General features: G+C 32.5%; 1 protein-coding gene across 1 annotated transcript in view; it reads right to left on the bottom strand.

The window, feature by feature from the left end:
* The window catches only part of LOC142223924 (uncharacterized), a 323,096-nt gene that overhangs the window by 10,024 nt on the left and 294,155 nt on the right, over nt 1–18,917 (bottom strand). The window contains exon 6 of the mRNA XM_075293738.1: nt 12,037–12,237. Coding sequence (XP_075149853.1) covers nt 12,037–12,237 — 201 coding nt within the window. The remainder of the gene's footprint in view (nt 1–12,036; nt 12,238–18,917) is intronic.

Here is an 18,917-nt window from a genome sequence, read left to right as displayed (position 1 = left end):
AAAATAGTGGCTCGGGAGGATCAATGACTCAAGTACCTTGACTATTGATGATGAGGAGGAATATCTAAAACATATCATTATTCCAATTCTTGCCTGGCTTAATTGGCGAATGTCACTCTACCCATTTTTGTTTGCCTCATAGGTCATCATTTTACAATTTGTCTTCGTGGCTCGGGAGGGTAAGTCACTCAAATTCCTTGACTATTGAACGGGGGAATATCTTGTAACGAGCGAATTGCTCGTACATATTTTGATTTTATGCAGCTTAATTTATTTCCCTTTGTACTACTGTACCTATCTATTTGCGTTGAGTCCCTGTTTATCATAGTGATATTCATCAATACATTGCCATGCATAAAGTCATTTTTATTTGGGGAATGTACAAGTAATGCAAGGAGGAAATTATCTTCGAATCCCAACATAAATAGAGATTATGTGGGGAATTCTCGTTTGGTTGTGGTTATTGTCGGCTTAAGAATTGGGGTTTTTCGCGCCGATGGCAAGAATCACCCGAAGCAAAATCACACCGTCCATCATCAACCTCCCAGTTCATGGTCACCAGTCAGCCTCGCACCGTCCATCACCGCCACCAGTGAACACCATATCGCCCATAACCACCTCACCTCTCCACAATGCTCAGCCCGTCAGTGGCCACAACTCGCCACTGCTAGTCGCCGTCATCCCACTCGGTCCACAGCTCATCACCATCACAACTACACCCGCTATCGCCGCGTCGTCAACCCAGCATGACCCCTCCCCAGGCTCTCCAACACCGCTCAACCCAACATCACCTCATCAGCGCTATTCAGACCTCCTTCAACTTATCATTGTTCCAAACCATGCATGATTTCTTCGTGCTTTCCTTAATATCAGGCTTAAAGTGAAGCTTTGAAGATTATCTTCACTTCGAGGCCTTAACAAATTCGTCCACTCCAATCCCTTCCTGTTGCTATGAATTTGTATTGTGCTCTGTTATTGTCCGCCCCTGATAATGATGAGGAACGAGAAAATATCAATTGCTGAATTTCGCATGCGCAAATCCTTAGCCTTTATGGCACGATGTCCACCAGAAAAAAAACCAAGAGAACACATGCGGCTTAAGTAGTTCTGAGGCGAAGGTGGTGTAACTGGTGGTACCCATACGTTTTGGTTATTGTAACCAATTTAACCTTGAAATATGTTGATCTTTACATGTTCATATGTTCTTATAGACATCACAACACAGCCCCCACATTACAATGGTGGCGATGGCTTTGGCATTGTGACTAGGGAGATCTGTTGCTGATTATGCGCCTGAAAAGGCTGCAGATGCTGTTACTGTTGCTGCTACTGCTGTATGTCTGAGCGGTGTTGTAGATGTCTCTTCATTGTTTGTTTTATTACATATTTTTTGTTGTGTCCCTTTTGGGGTGGAGAATTGTTGTTTCCTTCCTATATTCTTATGAATGCGTGTCTGATTTTGACATTTCGCGTCGCCAATAGTCTGCATATGATTGGCTTGCGGACAATGTTAGGTCTAGTTGGTGCACCAAACATGTCATTGTTTGGCATGGGACGAAGGACTTTACGGGGAATGGAGAAGGGATTCCTCTCTTCGATCGTTAGTTAGCTTCCATCGACTGCGTAATTTAATTTAATCACATTTTCAAAGATCTTTTCAATTAAAAATCAAAGTCTTCTTTCCGTTTTGGGTCTGGCGTTTGTATAGAATGCGATTGGGCACTTCTCAATCTCTGGTGCCCACAATTCCAATGAAATCGATTTGAAATTTAAGGCATGTACTGTGGTTTAATATAAAGAAGATTATAAGAAATTTTTCAAATTTTTTTCAAAATGAGGTTTCACTTATCTGATCTTGGTTGGATTGCCTATCTTTGCAATATGGGGGACCGTTGGATTGTCTATCTTTGCAATATGGGGGACCATTACAGATGGGACATAGATCAGCCACGTTGCGGCCAAGTTGTTGAGGATTCACTTATCTAATTGTCTATCTTTGCAATATGGGGGACCGTAGAGAATGGTCCCCCATATTGAATTTGTTGAAATTTGATTCTGTCTAAAGAATCGTAGTATCATCAGACAGTTCGAACATAATCTAATTCTCTTCCGCACATTCGAGTTACACCCATAGAAGAAATCATGAACGGCGTACTCATTTCAAAACTATCCGCTCATGAAAGAAAATCAACACACATGTAGTGTCAAACGGAGAACAGACGGTGTCAATCTGACAACGATAAAATGACACCATGAGTAGTCAAAACAACAACCAGCATTCACTCAAACGTAATGATTTATAAAAGAAAATAAAAAATCCGCTACCGCGACTCGAACTTGGCTTGCCTGCACCATACGCACTAACAGTCGCCTTAGCGCATTGCACCACCGACGGAGTTTTCATAAGGTTTGATTTTTCGTAAACGTTTCCGTTTCATTTTATTACAGTCCGTCCACGATTCCGGAACGTAATTATTAGTCTATGGTACATTTTCTGAGTCAGGTTAACAGGCATCATAAATCTCACTTTCAGGGGTTTCTTAGGTATCCGGAGATGAATTTCACTCCCTCAATGCGAAGGTTAGGTTAGGCACAGTGACAGGCGGTTATTTTAGGATCACTTAGAGTATTCAGTCCATTGTGATACCACAGGTGATTGACTTCTCTGTCATCAATGAGTGCTCCCCGATTCTATGTTTTGCTCAATGACAAGGGGATCTCGTTTTTATAGCCGAGTCATCATTTTTGATTTTCGGTCGAAACTTGAATTGAATCCATTACGCTTTGTATGTAAGGCGGACATTATATAATGGAGATTCCGTATCTCCCCAAAGGTGTCATCCGCACCATCCTGAATAAATAAGGGGTCATCGAAGCATTTATCCTATCATCAAATGACTTTGCCTTGTATCCCATCTTCATTCTGGTCTTTTTATTAAGACCATAATCCAATTGACGCTACATAATCCTTGAGCATGTCATGATCGATATCCCAGCACCCGTTCTTATTCTTGTAGCGAGTCCAGTTGTAAAGTCCTGGGACCTACTTACCTCTGAATCAACTCAATCAACTTAGTCATCCAGGATTTAGGTTGGGCCAAATTCCTTTCGCGAAATTTATAAATCTCCTGGTTATAGTAACGAGAAAAGATCAGTTGGCCCATTCCATATTCCCATTTCCATATGTTAATTAGCTCAGTTATCCAGGATTTATGTTGGGCCGAATTTCTTTCGCGAAATGTATACATCTCCTGATTATAGTAACGAGAAAAGATCAGTTGGTCCATTCCATATTCCCATTCCCGTATGTCTGTTTACTCCAGAACAGAGAAGAGATGCGGTACATCGGTATCTTTCGGTGTACTATGTATTTACTCGTATTTGCTGTCGATAAATACTCTAAGTAGAAATGGGGGATTTTTTCGAATGTTTGAGAAAAAATCCGTATCACGAATCGGTCAAGTTTTTGGCCTCCTCATAAAGTCATGGGTCACCGATCGGAAAAATTGGTTAGCAGGAGGGGCAATTTCTGGTCTGTACGGCGGACAGAATTTCCTTTGCAGCAGCTCATAGTACACAAAACGCCGCTGATCCCACCAAATACACAGTATAAACTCCTGTCCATGGATATTCGATTTTGCAGTCAATGTTGTGAGATGACCGGGTAACCATACGATTTTTTTCACTTGGGATAAAATCCAATTTCCTTGCTTTTGAATCACCCACAATAGTTCCAATCGATGGGAAATGGCTTGGCATGAAACTTCCTAACTATTTGGCAAGTTTTTCTTGCTTTGGACACGAATCCTTGTCGTATATGGCATCTAATTGAGCATCATCAAACTTCTTCGGCTGTCCTGGACGTTCTCAGTCCTCCTGATAAAATCGTCACCACTTCTGAAACGCACATACCACCTTCCGTACGTAGAAGCTGCATGATGCGTATATTACGAACTACGCCATCTGCTATCAATCTCGCATTACTTATTTGCACTCCCATAGAAACAACTGGCGGTTGTGGTATTCACAAACAAAAACGCCACACAGCAGGGCCTCTGCTACTCCTAGTATTGTTCTTGTTGCACTTATACTAATGCTAGGTTAGGTTATGTGGCAGCCCGATGTATCAGGCTCACTTAGACTATTCAGTCCATTGTGATACCACAGTGGTGAACTTCTCTCTTATCACTGAGTGCTGCCCCATTCCATATTAAGCTCAAAGACAAGGGACCTCCTTTTTATAGCCGAGTCCGAACGGCGTTTCACATTCCAGTGAAACCACTTAGAGAAGCTTTGAAGCCCTCAGAAATGTCACTAATGCTAAGACATCATATGATGTTTCGGTGTCTTACCCAATGCAATGGGTTTTTTTGCGGTTAACACCGGATGACAAAACAATGACACCGGTTGCGGTAGTCAAAAATAAAACCACCACATATCAGTGTCATAGCTACTCCAAGTATTGGTCTGGTTGTAGTCGTATTAATGGTAAGACATCGGATAGTGTTTCGATGTTTTATCCAATGCAACGGGTTTTTTGTGGGTAGCACCGGATAACAAAACTATACCACCGGTTGGGGTAGTCAAAAATAAAACTACCACAAAACAGCGCCATTGCTACTCCCATTTCGTTTTATAGTTGTACTAATGGTAAGGCATCGGATAGTTTTGCGGTATTCTATCCAATGCAATGGTTTTTTGCCGTTAACACCGGATGACAAAACCATACCACCGGTAATAATCGCAAATATAAACACCAGACAAGAGCGACACTTTCTTAGTTGTAGTAATGGTAACACACCGGATAGTCTTTCAGAGTTTTATCCAATGCAACGTGGTCAGTACTTTCAGTATTGTTTTTTCGTATTTGTTGTAATAATAACAAACCATATAGTCTTTCGGTGCTTTACTCAATGCTACCGTTTTTTGCGGTTGACACCTGATAACAAAAGCAATACCACCGGCTTCAGTTCTCTGGTATGGACTACATTTTGTGAAAATTTTATTTCTATAGAAAATTTTCTTATAATTTTATTTCTATAGAAAATTATGTCAAAATTTTATTTCTATAGAAGATTTTATAAACATTTTATTTCTATAGAAAATTTTATTAAAATTTTATTTTAACTGAAAATTTTGTCAAAATTTAATTTATAGACAAATTTTCTCAAAATTGTATTTCTATAGACAATTTTCTCAAAATTTTATTTCAATAGAAAATTTTCTCAAAAATTTTAATTCTATAGAAAAATTCCTCAAGATTTTATTTCTATAGAAAATTTTCTCAAAATTTAATTTCTATGGAAAATTTTGTCAACATTTTATTTTTATAGAAAATTTTATTAAAATTTTATTTTAACTGAAATTTTTGTCAAAATTTAATTTCTATAGAAATTTTCTCAAAATTGTATTTCTATAGAAAATTTTCTCAAAATTTTATGTATATAGAAAATTTTCTCAAAATTTTATTTCTATAGAAGATTTTATTAAAATTTTATTTTAACTGAAAATTTAATTTCTATACAAATTTTCTCAAAATTGTATTTCTATAGAAAATTTTCTCAAAATTGTATTTCTATAGAAAATTTTCTCAAAATATTATGTATATAGAAAATTTTCTCCAAATTTTATTTCTATAGAAAATTTTCTCAAAATTTTGATTTCTATAGAAAATTTTCTCAACATTTTAATTCTATAGAAAATTTTCTCAAGATTTTATTTCTATAGAAAATTTTCTCAAAATTTTGTTTTTATGGAAAATATTGTCAACATTTTATTTTTATAGAAAATTTTCTCAAAATTTTGTTTCTATAGGAAATTTTCTCAAAGTTTTATTTCTATAGAACATTGTTTTCAAAATTTTATGTATATAGATAATTTTCTCAAAATTTTATTTCTGTGAAAAATATTCTCAAAATTTTATTCCTATAGATTTTTTTGTTTTTAATTTATAAATAAACAATTTCCATGAAATAAACACCCGTAACCACTGTGACACTTCAATCCTCACGTTTTATCGTCAATTTCCTAAAGAAAGAAAATAAAGGCAAACGAAAACCATTTAGAAAATGGTCATATCAACTAAAAGCACCGCCAGTTTAAGGCTTACCCAAGCGTCTTTATGGACATCAGCAAAACAACCTCCACATATCGATAACACCAAACGAATGAGGTGGCAAATCACGCAGCAACATTATTTGTTGCTAATTAAGCCTGCCTCAAAAGAGTTAAGAGTTCGGAAATCTAAAATGCACCAGAGGAATGAATTCACAGAGCTGAAAGAGCTTCTTGTAGCCATGGTCATGGATTGTGTGTGTTCCTTTGGTGCTGGTACTGGTGGTGGTGGTGGCGGCGGCTTCTGTGTACATATGTTGCGTTGGTGTTGTCGCATCCCAATTCTAGTGATCATCATCGCTGTGAGGAGCTTTTTAATCCCAAACCAGACTCAAAAGACCATTGGCCTGCCAGTGAGTGGTCAATGTGGCAATTAATTCGAAATCGTTGTATTCCGAGTTCTTGTGCATTGGTGTATCAACTTCCTTTGGAAGATACATATAAGTTACGAGTTGTCTGGTAGTTCTGACCAGGCCTACCTTAATGGTGCGTCTTTGTTAAAATCGTGTTTTACAGATTTCGAACTTCTTTCACATTTCTCATTTTATTCAATTTTAGACAATTTCATCAGATTTCTTTGTCATTTGATCATTTGGAATGTTGCCGGCTCTGTTGGCAGGAAAATAATGGCCTTCATTTTGTTAGTTAATTTAATTTGCCTTTTTGAAAATTAACGGCGAAAGGTAGTGACCGATGCGGAATTCATTTTGAAGATGACTTTTGCCATTAGGAAGAAGATCATTTGACAAAATTTTCTATAGAAATAACATTTTGACAAAATTTTCTATAGAAATAATATTTTGACAAAATTGTCCATAGACAAAAACAAGTAAGTAAAGTAGAAAGTCGGGCGGGGCCAACTATATCATACCCTAAACCACCATTACAGAATTAGTAATCATAAGCATTTGTGGGGTAACATATAGGTCTGGGAGATAAACCGCAGTTGCATCTTTAAGAAAATTAAGGGGTACATGCCTATGGGTGTCAATCTGACTATAGCTCATAGTCAATGTTGCCAGGGAATATGTTCGGTTTACCCTACAAGGACAAAAAAGTTCCCTACTTTCCCATACATTCCCAAACAATTTTCCCTACTATATTTTTCGTTAAATTTAAAAAAAATTACAAAACAAAAATGGTTCTAAGTACTTTATTATCTTAAAACATGAATATGCAAAAAAATTTTTTATAGAAATAATATTTTGAAAAAAATGTCTATAGAAATACAATTTTGATTTCCCATACTTCTAGCAACACTGGTTGTGTTGATATTGCGCCTATGGAGTTAGTATGCCACTAATATTGAGCCCATTTTTAAAAAAGAGAAAATCGTTAAATTAGTGTGGGTAATAAATACAAATTTGTAAAAATCGAGCAATATTCTTATGTAAGAGCTACAAGTACGTATAAGTACGATCGGCTAGTACATCAAAATTTGAAATTTGAGTAACATTTGTTAATAAATAAGAGTACTATGGCCAAATTTGGGAAAATCGGGCTATACATATATATGGGAGCTATATCTAAATCTGAACCGATTTCGATGATTTTTTGCACATATAGTTAGTGCTATAGAAGACTACATTTAGCCAAATTTGGGTAAGATCGGTTAATAAATAAGGGTTTTATGGCCAAATTTAGAAAAATCGGGCGGTACATATATATGGTAGCTATAGCTAAATCTGAACCGATTTCGATGATTTTTTGCACATATAGTTAGGGCTATAGAAGATTATATTTAGCCAACCTTGAGTAAGATCGGTTGATAAATAAAGGTTTTGTGGCCAAATTTGGGAAAATCGGGCGATACATATATATGAGAGCTATATCTAAATCTGAACCGATTTGGATGAAATTTTGCATACTTGAAGGGCGATGGAAAAGATTACCTCTTGCCAAATTTGGTGACGATCTGTTTGAAAAAAAAACGCGCAACGTGACCCCATTTGTCGAAATCGTGCGATACATATATATGGGAGCTATGTCTAAATTTGATCCGATTTCTTCCAAATTCAATAGCGTTCGTCCTTGTGCCCAAAAAACTCCCTGTACCAAATTTCATCAAAATCGGTTAATAATTGCGACCGGAATCCTGTGAACAACAAATACATGGACAGACGGACGGACGGAGGTGATTCTGAGTCGATCGGTATATATTTTATGGGGTCTAAACTCAATTTTTCTGGTAGGCACATTTTTTGGCCGATCAAACTTATTATACCCTGACCACTATGTGGTTTAGGGTATAATGATAAAGTTTTCTATAGAAATAAATTTTTGACAACATTTTCTATAGAAATAAAATTTTGACAATATTTTTAATAGAAATACAATTTTTGAGAAAAATTTCTAAAGAAATAAAATTTTTGAGAAATATCTACAGAAATAAAATTTTGACAAATTTTTCTAATGAAACAAGTAAGGAAAGTCTAAAGTCGGGCGGGGCCGACTATATTATACCCTGCACCACTTTATAGATCTAAATTTTCGATACCATATCATATCCGTCAAATGTGTTGGGGGCTATATATAAAGGTTTGTCCCAACTACATACATTTAAATATCACTCGATCTGGACAGAATTTGATAGACTTCTACAAAATCTATAGCCTCAAAATTTAAATCTGCTAATGCACTAGGGTGGAACACAATGTTAGTAAAAAATATGGGAAACGTTTAAATCTGAAGCAATTTTAAGGAAACTTCGAAAAAGTTTATTTATGATTTATCGCTCGATATATATGTATTAGAAGTTTACCCTGTTCCACAGTGTGGAGCAGGGTATAATAAAATCTTGATAAAGTGTTCTATAGGAAAAAGTTTTGATAACATTTTTCTACGGAAATAAATTTTTGACCAAATTTTCTACAGAAATAAAATTTTGACAATATTTTCAATAGAAATAACATTTTTGACAAAATTTTCTAAAGAAATAAAATTTTTGAGAAATATCTATAGAAATAAAATTTTGATAAACTTTTCTATAGAAATACATTTTTTGAGAAAAATTTTTATAGAAATATAATTTTGACAAAATTTTCAAAAGATATAAAATATTGACAAAATCTTCTATAGAAATTAAAGTTTGATTAAATTTTCTATAGAATTGTAATTTTTTATACAAATAAAATTTGACAAAATTTACTGTAGAAATAAAATTGTAACAAACTTTTTCTATAGAAATAAAATTTTTACAAAATTTTCTATGGAAATAAAATTGACAAAATTTTCTATAGAAATAAAATTTGGCCAATTTTTTGGAAATAAAGTTTTGACAAAAGTTTATATAGAAATAAAATTTTGACAAAATTTTCAACAGAATTTTATATCTTGACAAATTTTTCTGTAAATACAAAATTTTCTGTAAAGTTAAAATTTTGATAAAACTTTTTATAGAAATAAAATTTTGACAAATTATCTATAGAAATAAAAGTTTGATTAAATTTTCAATAGAATTGAAATTTTTTATAGAAATTAATTTGACAAATTTTTCTATAGAAACAAAATTTAGATAAAAATTTTCTATAGAAATAAATTTTTCAGAAAAAATTTTAACAAACTTTTCTAGAGAAATACAATTTTTAAAAATTTTTCTATAGAAAAATAATTTACAAAATTTACTATAGAAATAAAATTTTGCCAAATTTTTTTTTGCAAATAAAATTTTGACAAAATTTTCTATAGAAATAAAATTTTGACAAAAGTTTCTTCAGAAATAAAATTTTAACAAAATTTTCAACAGATGTAAAATGTTGACAAAATTTTCTTTAAAGATAAAGTTTTGATAACCCTTTTATAGAAATAAAATTTTGACAAATTTTCTATAGAAATAAAATTTTGAAAATTTTTTCTATAGAAACAAAATTGTGATAAAAATTTTCTTTAGGAATAAAATTTTGACAAAATTTTCTATAGAAATAAAATTGTGATAAAAATTTTCTTTCGGAATAAAATTTTGACAAAATTTTCTATAAAAATAAAATTTTGATAAAGTTTTCTATGGAAAAAAAATTTTTTTGATACAAATTTTTGATAGAAATGTCACTTTGACAACATTTTTTATATAAATAAAATTTTGAAAAAAAAAATTCTATAGAAATAAAATTGTGATAAAAATTTTCTTTAGGAATACAATTTTGACAAAATTTTCTATAGAAATAAAATTTTGATAAAATTTTCTATGGAAAAAAACATTTTGATACAAATTTTCGATAGAAATAAAATTTTGACAAAATTTTCGATAGAAATAAAATTGTGTCAAAATTTTCTATAGAAATACAATTTTGACAAATTTTTCTATACACAGAAACAATTTTCACGATTTGTTATACCCTCCACCATAGGATGGGGGGTATATTAACTTTGTTATTCCGTTTGTAACACATCGAAATATTGATCTAAGACCCCATAAAGTATATATATTCTGGGTCGCGGTGAAATTCTGAGTCGATCTGTGCATGTCCGTCCGTCCGTCCGTCTGTTGAAATCACGCTATCTTCCGAACGAAATAAGCTGTCGACTTGAAACTTGGCACAAGTAGTTGTTATTGATGTAGGTCGGACGGTATTGCAAATGGGCCATATCGGTCCACTTTTACGTATAGCCCCCATATAAACGGACACCCAAATTTGGCTTGCGAGACCTCGAAGAGAAGCAAATTTCATCCGATCCGTCTGAAATTTGGTACATGGTGTTAGTATATGGGCTCTAATGACCATGCAAAAATTGGTCCATATCGGGCCATAATTATATATAGCCCCAAATATAAACCGATCCCCCGATTTGGCTTGCGGAGCCTCTAAGAGAAGCAAATTTCATCCGATCCGGCTGAAATTTGGTACATGATGTTAGTATATGGTATCTAATGACCATGAAAAAATTGGTCCATATCGGTCCATGATTATATATGGCCCCCATATAAACCGATCACCAGATTTGACCTCCGGAGCACCTTGGAAGAGCAAAATTCTTCCCATTCGGTTGTAATTTGGTACGTAATGTTAGTATATGGAATCCAACAACCATGCAGGAATTGGTTCCTATCAGTCCATAATTATATATAGCTCCCATATAAACCGATCGCCAGATTTGACCTCCGTTACCTTTTGGAGAAGCAAAATTCATCCGATCTGGTTGAAATTTTGTACGTGGTGGTAGTATATGATATTTAACAACCATGCCAAAAGTGGTCCATATCAGTCCGTAATCATTTATAGCCCCATATAAACCGATCCCGAGATTTGGTTTTGGAGCCTTTTGGAGGAGCAAATTTCATCCGAGTGAGTTGAAATTTGTGGATGACAGTCTTTCGTAGAAGTTTCTACGCAATCCATGGTGGGGGGTACATAAGATTCGGCCTGACCGAACTTACGGCCGTATATACTTGTTTTCAATTAAAATCTTAATTCAGTTTTACAAAATATTCAATTAAAAATTTAATTGAAGCAACAAATGTTTTAATTTTAATTGAAATAGAAATCAATCACAAATTAATAGAAATCAATCACAAATTAACAAATTAATAGTATCAATTAATTAATTGGAACAATTAATTTTTTAATTGACTGTCAATTAATTTTTTAATGGCTACTATCATTTCTGTGATTGAAGACATTTCAATTAAAATATGAATTGGATCAATTAATTTCGTGATTGAATCAGACAAAAATTGTTTTGTGTGTAGAAATAAAATTTTAACAAAGTTTTCTATAGAACTAAAATTTTGACAAAACTTTGGAAACTAAAATTTTTTTGTTTGGCAGTTTTTCCCAGTGTGATCGTACCGTAGGCCTTATTGTCTATTGTGAAGGATATAGAACCCGGACGAATTTTCCTCACATATTATTTGTTAAGAATTCTATTTGAATTACTATCTTCAATAAATTAGTTTTTTTTTCGAAATAATCCCAATGTACTTACCTTTTGACATGTAATTCACTTTTGCCAATATAGTCACAGTTCTCGTATGAACATGTAAACATTTCCTCTGAATGTGAGACCAAATGAACCTTTAACTGGGCCTTGTTCACCGTACCATATTCACAATTCTCATGGGGACACATAAAACGATGTTCAGGCTGGGCGGCATGATGTGTCAGGCAGTGGACATGTAATGTTTGCCTAAAACAAAAAAAAAAAAGAGAAGTTAGACTCCAACCAAACAAAAAAAGGATAACAAAAAAGGTATGAACTAATTTTAATAAAAATAGAAGAACACTGGAGCAATAAGGAAAGGACACCAGTTTTAACAAAACGTGAATGTGAACATAGACATTTGCATAGCATTCCGAAGTTTATTACAATCAAAATTAAATGTAACATTTGCACTTGCACATTTTTTTGTTGGAAAAAAGAGGGACGTTCGCCCCTTTTGCTAAGTTAGACTAATTAGATTAAATCAAAGAATTATTAGAATTGGCCACGACATTGCCCGGATGGACCAACAAATTTTTAGGCAAATTTTTCTAGTCACGTTTTTTGATGACTGACGAAAAACAAAAAAAAAACGAACGAATATTGAAACGTGCTTTGATTTCTTTCTATATCCTTTTGTTTGTCCTGATGATAAGGGGTAAGAGCATTGAGTTGAGTTTTACCAGGTTGACTGGTCATGCTTTTTGTTTTAGAATTTTAACCAAAGGACAAATGACCAATTTTGAAATGTAAACTTTAAATTGAATGTAACGGCTGATGTCTTAGAATTAAAAATGCAAAATTGTTTTTTATTTTCCCCTTAGTACAGAAAAAGGTTTGTAGGATTTCGCCTAGCAAATGTTTAATAATCCAATTTGCAATCTAGAGCACTGAGAAAGTTATTTTGCCGAATTAAAAATGCTAGGCGACAAACGGGTTTCATTAATGAATTCGCTTTTAGGTCAATATTAAAAAAAAACTATATAAAATATGATATGGTATGGAAATCGTTCGATGGTAAATCGTTACTCCCAAGTATTTTCTATAAAAATAAAATTTTATCAAAATTTTCTATAAAAATAAAATGTTATCAAAATTTTCTATAGAAATAAAATTTTTACAAAATTTTCTATAGAAATAAAATTTTGACAAAATTTTCTACAGAAATAAAATTTTGACAAAATTTATTTATTTATTTATTTACAAAATAAGACTTATAGTATAATATATGAATAATGTTAGAAGAAAAATAGCACTGGCTACAAAGGCCATCAGCAAAAATTTCTATAAAAAATACAAATTTCCTATAAAAATAAATTTTTGACAACATTTTCTATAGAGAAATAAAATTTTGACAAAATTTTTCATAGAAACGACATTTTCTAAAGAGAAGTAAACTTTTGGCAAAATTTTCTGTAGAAAAAAATTAGACAAAATTTGCTATAGAAATAAAATTTTGACAAAATTGTCTATAGAAATAAAAGTTTGATACAATTTTTAATAGAAATAACATTTTCACAAAATTGTCTATAGAGAAAAAAAAAAATTGACAAAATTTTTAATAGAAATAAAATGTTGACAAAAGTTTCTATAGAAATAAATAAATTTTCTATAAAAGACAAAATTTTCTATAAAAATAAAATTTTACAAAATAAGATTTGTTTGTTTGGTATTTTTTTTTTTTTTTTTTTTTGGTGAAATGTTGTCCAAATTTTGGTAGATTATTTTTGGCTCGAGTGGCAATGATACGAGAAACAACACATTTATTCACATTTGAAAGCTGTGGGACTCCGAAAATTGCCACTTGTGGTTTTCCAGTCACACTGACAATAAATTTGTCATGAGGCCAAAGATTTCATGTCCTTAAAATACGAATGCAAATTTTGCTTTGCTTTTCTATAGTTTATTCCTATAGAAAATTTTGTCAAAATTGTATTTCTATAGAAAATCTTGTCAAACTTTTATTTTTATAGAAAATTTTTTCAACATTTTATTTCTATACAAAATTTTGTCAAAATTTAATTTCTATAGAAAATTTTGTCAAAATCTTATTCCTATAGTAAATTTTGTCAACATTGTATTCCTATAGAAAATTTTGTCAAAATTTTATTCCTATAAATTTTATTTTATTCCTATAATAAATTTGTAAATTTTTTCCTATAGACAATTTTGTGAAAATATTATTTCTATAGAAAATTTAGTTAACATTTTATTCCTAAAGAAAATGTTGCATTTCTAAACAAAATGTTGTCAAAATTTTATTCCTAGAAGAAATTTTGTTAAAATTTTATATCTAGACAAAATTGATCTCTATAGAAAATTTGTGAAATAAAATATATGTATACCAATTGACTGAGAATCACCGAGTCTATCTAGTCCTTGGTGTCCGTCCGTTCGCAAGATACAAGTCGCAATTATTAATAGCTTTTGATGAACTTCGGAAATTGTCAAACATTTGAAAAAATTTCGTATTTTGTGATGCCAAAAGATATATTTTATTTTTTTTTTTCTTAAAAAATTAGAAAAATTTTTTACAAATGTATCAGGACGAGTCCAGGCGAAATCTCTGTCTATAAAAGCATTTTTTGCCGTGATAATAAAATGTTCAATCCATGAAGATTTCTTTTCATTCATACACCCTAAAAAAAATCGCTTCTCTAACATATGTTCCAAACATATTTTGCAGGAAGTACATATAATATTGGATACTGCCGAAACATTAATATGTTTGTTTTATGTGAACATAAAACAAAAATATTATATGCTTGGAAGAATTTTCCCCAAAGAAGATTGTGCTCATTCCCTCACATAATTTTCACTTCCACGAAATTTTTTAGTTCTTGGCACCTTTTTCTGTAATAATGTTGAAGAAATTATTCAATTTTAAATTTTTTAAATTTTACCTTTCGCCTGGACGGAGAATCGAACCGAGGACCATACAGTTTGTAAGCCAACAGTAAGTTACATTTATATAGCATAGTTTGCAGCGCCCATGAGCCCATGCAAACATAACATTTTTTAACAGAAACATAAATTTGTTGGCCGCGTGGAGCAGTGGTTAGCATGTCTGCCTTGCATGCAAAGGGTAGTGGGTTCAATCCCTGCTCCGACCGAAAACCAATTTTTTTAATACCCTGCGCCACACTGTGGAACAGGGTATTATAAGTTCGTGCATATGTTTGTAACACCCAGAATGAGACGAGATAGACACATGGTGTCTTTGGCAATAATGATCAGGGTGGGTCCCTGAGTCGATATAACCATGTCCGTATGTCCGTCCGTGTGTCTGTGAACACATTTTTGTGATCAATGTCTAGGTCGCAATTTAAGTCCAATCGCCTTCAAATTTGGCACATGTTCCTAATTTGCGTCAGAATAGAACCATATTGATTTTGGAAGAAATCGGTTCAGATTTAGATATAGCTCCCATATATATCTTTCGCACGATATGGACTTATATGGCCCCAGAAGCCAGATTTTTGGCAGAATTTGGTTGAAATTTTGCACTAGGAGTACAATTAGTAGTATAGTCAAGAGTGCAAAATTTGATTGAAATCGGTTCAGATTTAGATATAGCTCCCATGTATATGTTTTTCTGATTTCGACAAAAATGGTCAAAATACCAACATTTTCCTTGTAAAATCGCCACTGCTTAGTCGAAAAATTGTAAAAATGACTCTAATTTTCCTAAACTTCTAATACATATATATCGTGCGATAAATCATACATAAACTTTTGCGAAGTTTCCTTAAAATTGCTTCAGATTTAAATGTTTCCCATATTTCTTTACTAATATTGTGTTCCACCCCAGTGCATTAGCCAACTTAAATTTTGAGTCTATAGATTTTGTAAAAGTCTATCAAATTCTGTCCAAATCGAGTGATATTTAAATGTATGTATTTGGGACAAACCTTTATATATAGCCCCCAACACATTTGACGGATGTGATATGGTATCGAAAATTTAGATCTACAAAGTGGTGCAGGGTATAATAACAGGTTGACTGATAAGTCCCCGGCCTGACACATAGATGGCGTCGTTAGTATTAAATGCATATTATTTTTATATAGTACCAACCTTCAAATAAATCGTATCAAAATTTGACGTCTGTAAGTCAATTAGTTTGTGAGATAGAGCGTCTTTTGTGAAGCAACTTTTGTTATTGTAAAAAAATGGAAAAAAAGGAATTTCGTGTTTTGATAAAATACTGTTTTCTGAAAGAAAAAAAAAATACACTGGAAGCAAAAACTTGGCTTGATAATGAGTTTCCGGACTCTGCTCCAGGGAAATCAACAATAATTGATTGGTATGCAAAATTCAAGCGTGGTGAAATGAGTACGGAGGACGGTGAACGCAGTGGACGCCCGAAATAGGTGGTTACCGACGAAAACATCAAAAAAATCCACAAAATAATTTTGACCGTAAAATGAAGTTGATCGAGATAGCAGAGGCCTTAAAGATATCAAAGGCGCGTGTTGGTCATATCATTCATCAATATTTGGATATGCGGAAGCTCTGTGCAAAATGGGTGCCGCGCGAGCTCACATTTGACCAAAAACAACAACGTGTTGATGATTCTGAGCGGTGTTTGCAGCTGTTAACTCATAATACTCCCGAGTTTTTCCGTTGATATGTGACAATGGATGAAACATGGCTCCATCACTACACTCATTGAGAACGATGGCAAAAATTCATGAATTGGGCTTCGAATTGCTTCCCCACCCACCGTAGTCTCCAGATCTGGCCCCCAGCGACTTTTCCTTGTTCTCAGACCTCAAAAGGATGCTCGCAGGAAAAAAATTTGGCTGCAATGAAGAGGTGATCGCCGAAACTGAGGCCTATTTTGAGGCAAAACCGAAGGAGTACTACCAAAATGGTATCAAAAAATTGGAAGGTCGTTATAATCGTTGTATCGCTCTTGAAGGGAACTATGTTGAATAATAAAAACGAATTTTGACAAAAAATGTGTTTTTCTTTGTCAGCCAACCAGTTACGGTAGCTAAAATGTTATTTGTTGATCTAAAAACAAAAATTGTGAATTTATATTAATTTATATAATCAGAGTATATGAAAAATATTTAGTCAAGGATTCCAAGGATTGGATTAACAAATCCTTTAAATTATACAGAAATTTTAATCCTTTGGCGAAAATATATACATAAACATGTAAGTATATTTGTATGTGTGTGGGTCTATAGAATAAGAACAACAAGCAACAAATTAATGTTTATTAGATGAGCATTTATTTTGGTAGCTTTTCCTTGGTTTTTTTGTTTTCTTTAGTTTGTTTTCACCATTCACAATGAAATCTATAACGAAACTTTGTTTGTGCTCATCCATTGTATTTTGCTGCTGCAGTTGCCATCATTATCGTCAACTTTCTGCAATAGCCCAAAACAACATAGTAAGCAACATTGACATCAAATCCTTTGCCACTATTTACATTGTGATGTTGCAGGCAATATCAGTTGAAGCAAACTTACCTGTTTACCATTGGCAACAATGGCAACGACAAAAGACCATTCAAATTTATCGTTATTTCTATACCCTACACCATAACATGAGCGGAATATTCAAATTATCGTGCTCTGTGCCAAAAATAATCTACAAAAAATTCGAGCAAACAATAAAGTTTTATTTTGTCATAATTTTATTTCTATGGCAAATTTGGTCAACATTTTATTTCTATAGAAAATTTTGTCAAAATTTTATTTCTATAGAAAATTTGGTCAAAATTTTATTTTTATACAAAATTTTGTCAAAATTTTATTTATATAGAAAATTTTGTCAAAATGTTATTCCTAGAGATATTCTTGTCAAAAATTTATTTCAATAGAATTTTTTTTCAAAATTTTATTCCAATAGAACATTTTGTCAAAAGTTTATTTCTATAGAAAATTTTGTCAAAATTGGGAGGCACCGTGGTGCAATGGTTAGCATGCCCGCCTTGCATACACAAGGTCGTGGGTTCGATTCAGGCTTCGACCGAACACCAAAAAAGTTTTTCAGCGGTGGATTATCCCACTTCAGTAATGCTGGTGACATTTCTGAGGGTTTCAAAGCTTCTCTAAGTGGTTTCACTGCAATGTGGAACGCCGTTCGGACTCGGCTATAAAAAGGAGGTCCCTTGTCATTGAGCTTAACATGGAATCGGGCAGCACTCAGTGATAAGAGAAGTTCACCAATGTGGTATCACAATGGACTGAATAGTCTAAGTGAGCCTGATACATCGGGCTGCCACCTAACCTTGACAAAATTGTACTCCTATAGAAAATTTGGCAACATTTTATTGCTATAAAAAATTTTGTAAAAAATTTATTCCTATAGAAAATTTTGTCAAAATTTTATTCCTAGAAAAAATTTTGTCAAAATTTTATTCCTAGAGAAAATTTTTTCAAAATGTTATTCCTAGAGAAGTTTTTGTAAAAATTTTATTTCTAGAGCAGATTTTGTCAAAATTTTATTTCTATAGAAAATTTTGTGAAAATTTTATTTTTATAGAAAATTTTGTGAAAATTTTGTCAAAATTTTATTTCTACAGAAAATTTTGTCAAAATGTTATTTGTATAGAAAATTTTGTCAAAATTGTCTTTCTATAGAAAATTTTGTAAAAATTTTATTTCTATAGAAAATTTTGTCAAAATTTTATTTCTATGAATTTTTTTTTGCAAAATTTTATTATTATAGAAAATTTTGTCAAAATTTTATGCCTTTTTCTATAGAAAATGTTGTCAAAATTTTTTTCTATAGAAAATTTTGTCAAAACTTTATTTCTATAGAAATTTTTGTCAAAATTTTATTCCTATGAAAATTTTTTTGCAAATTTTATTTCTATAGAAAATTTTCTTAAAATTTTATTCTATAGAAAATTTTCTCTAAATTTTATT

Source organism: Haematobia irritans, chromosome 2 (genome assembly GCF_050003625.1).
Source record: "Haematobia irritans isolate KBUSLIRL chromosome 2, ASM5000362v1, whole genome shotgun sequence".
NCBI classification, from domain to species: Eukaryota; Metazoa; Arthropoda; class Insecta; order Diptera; family Muscidae; genus Haematobia; species Haematobia irritans.
Note: the sequence above shows the minus strand (reverse complement) of the source record. Positions and strands in the feature narration are given on the sequence as shown.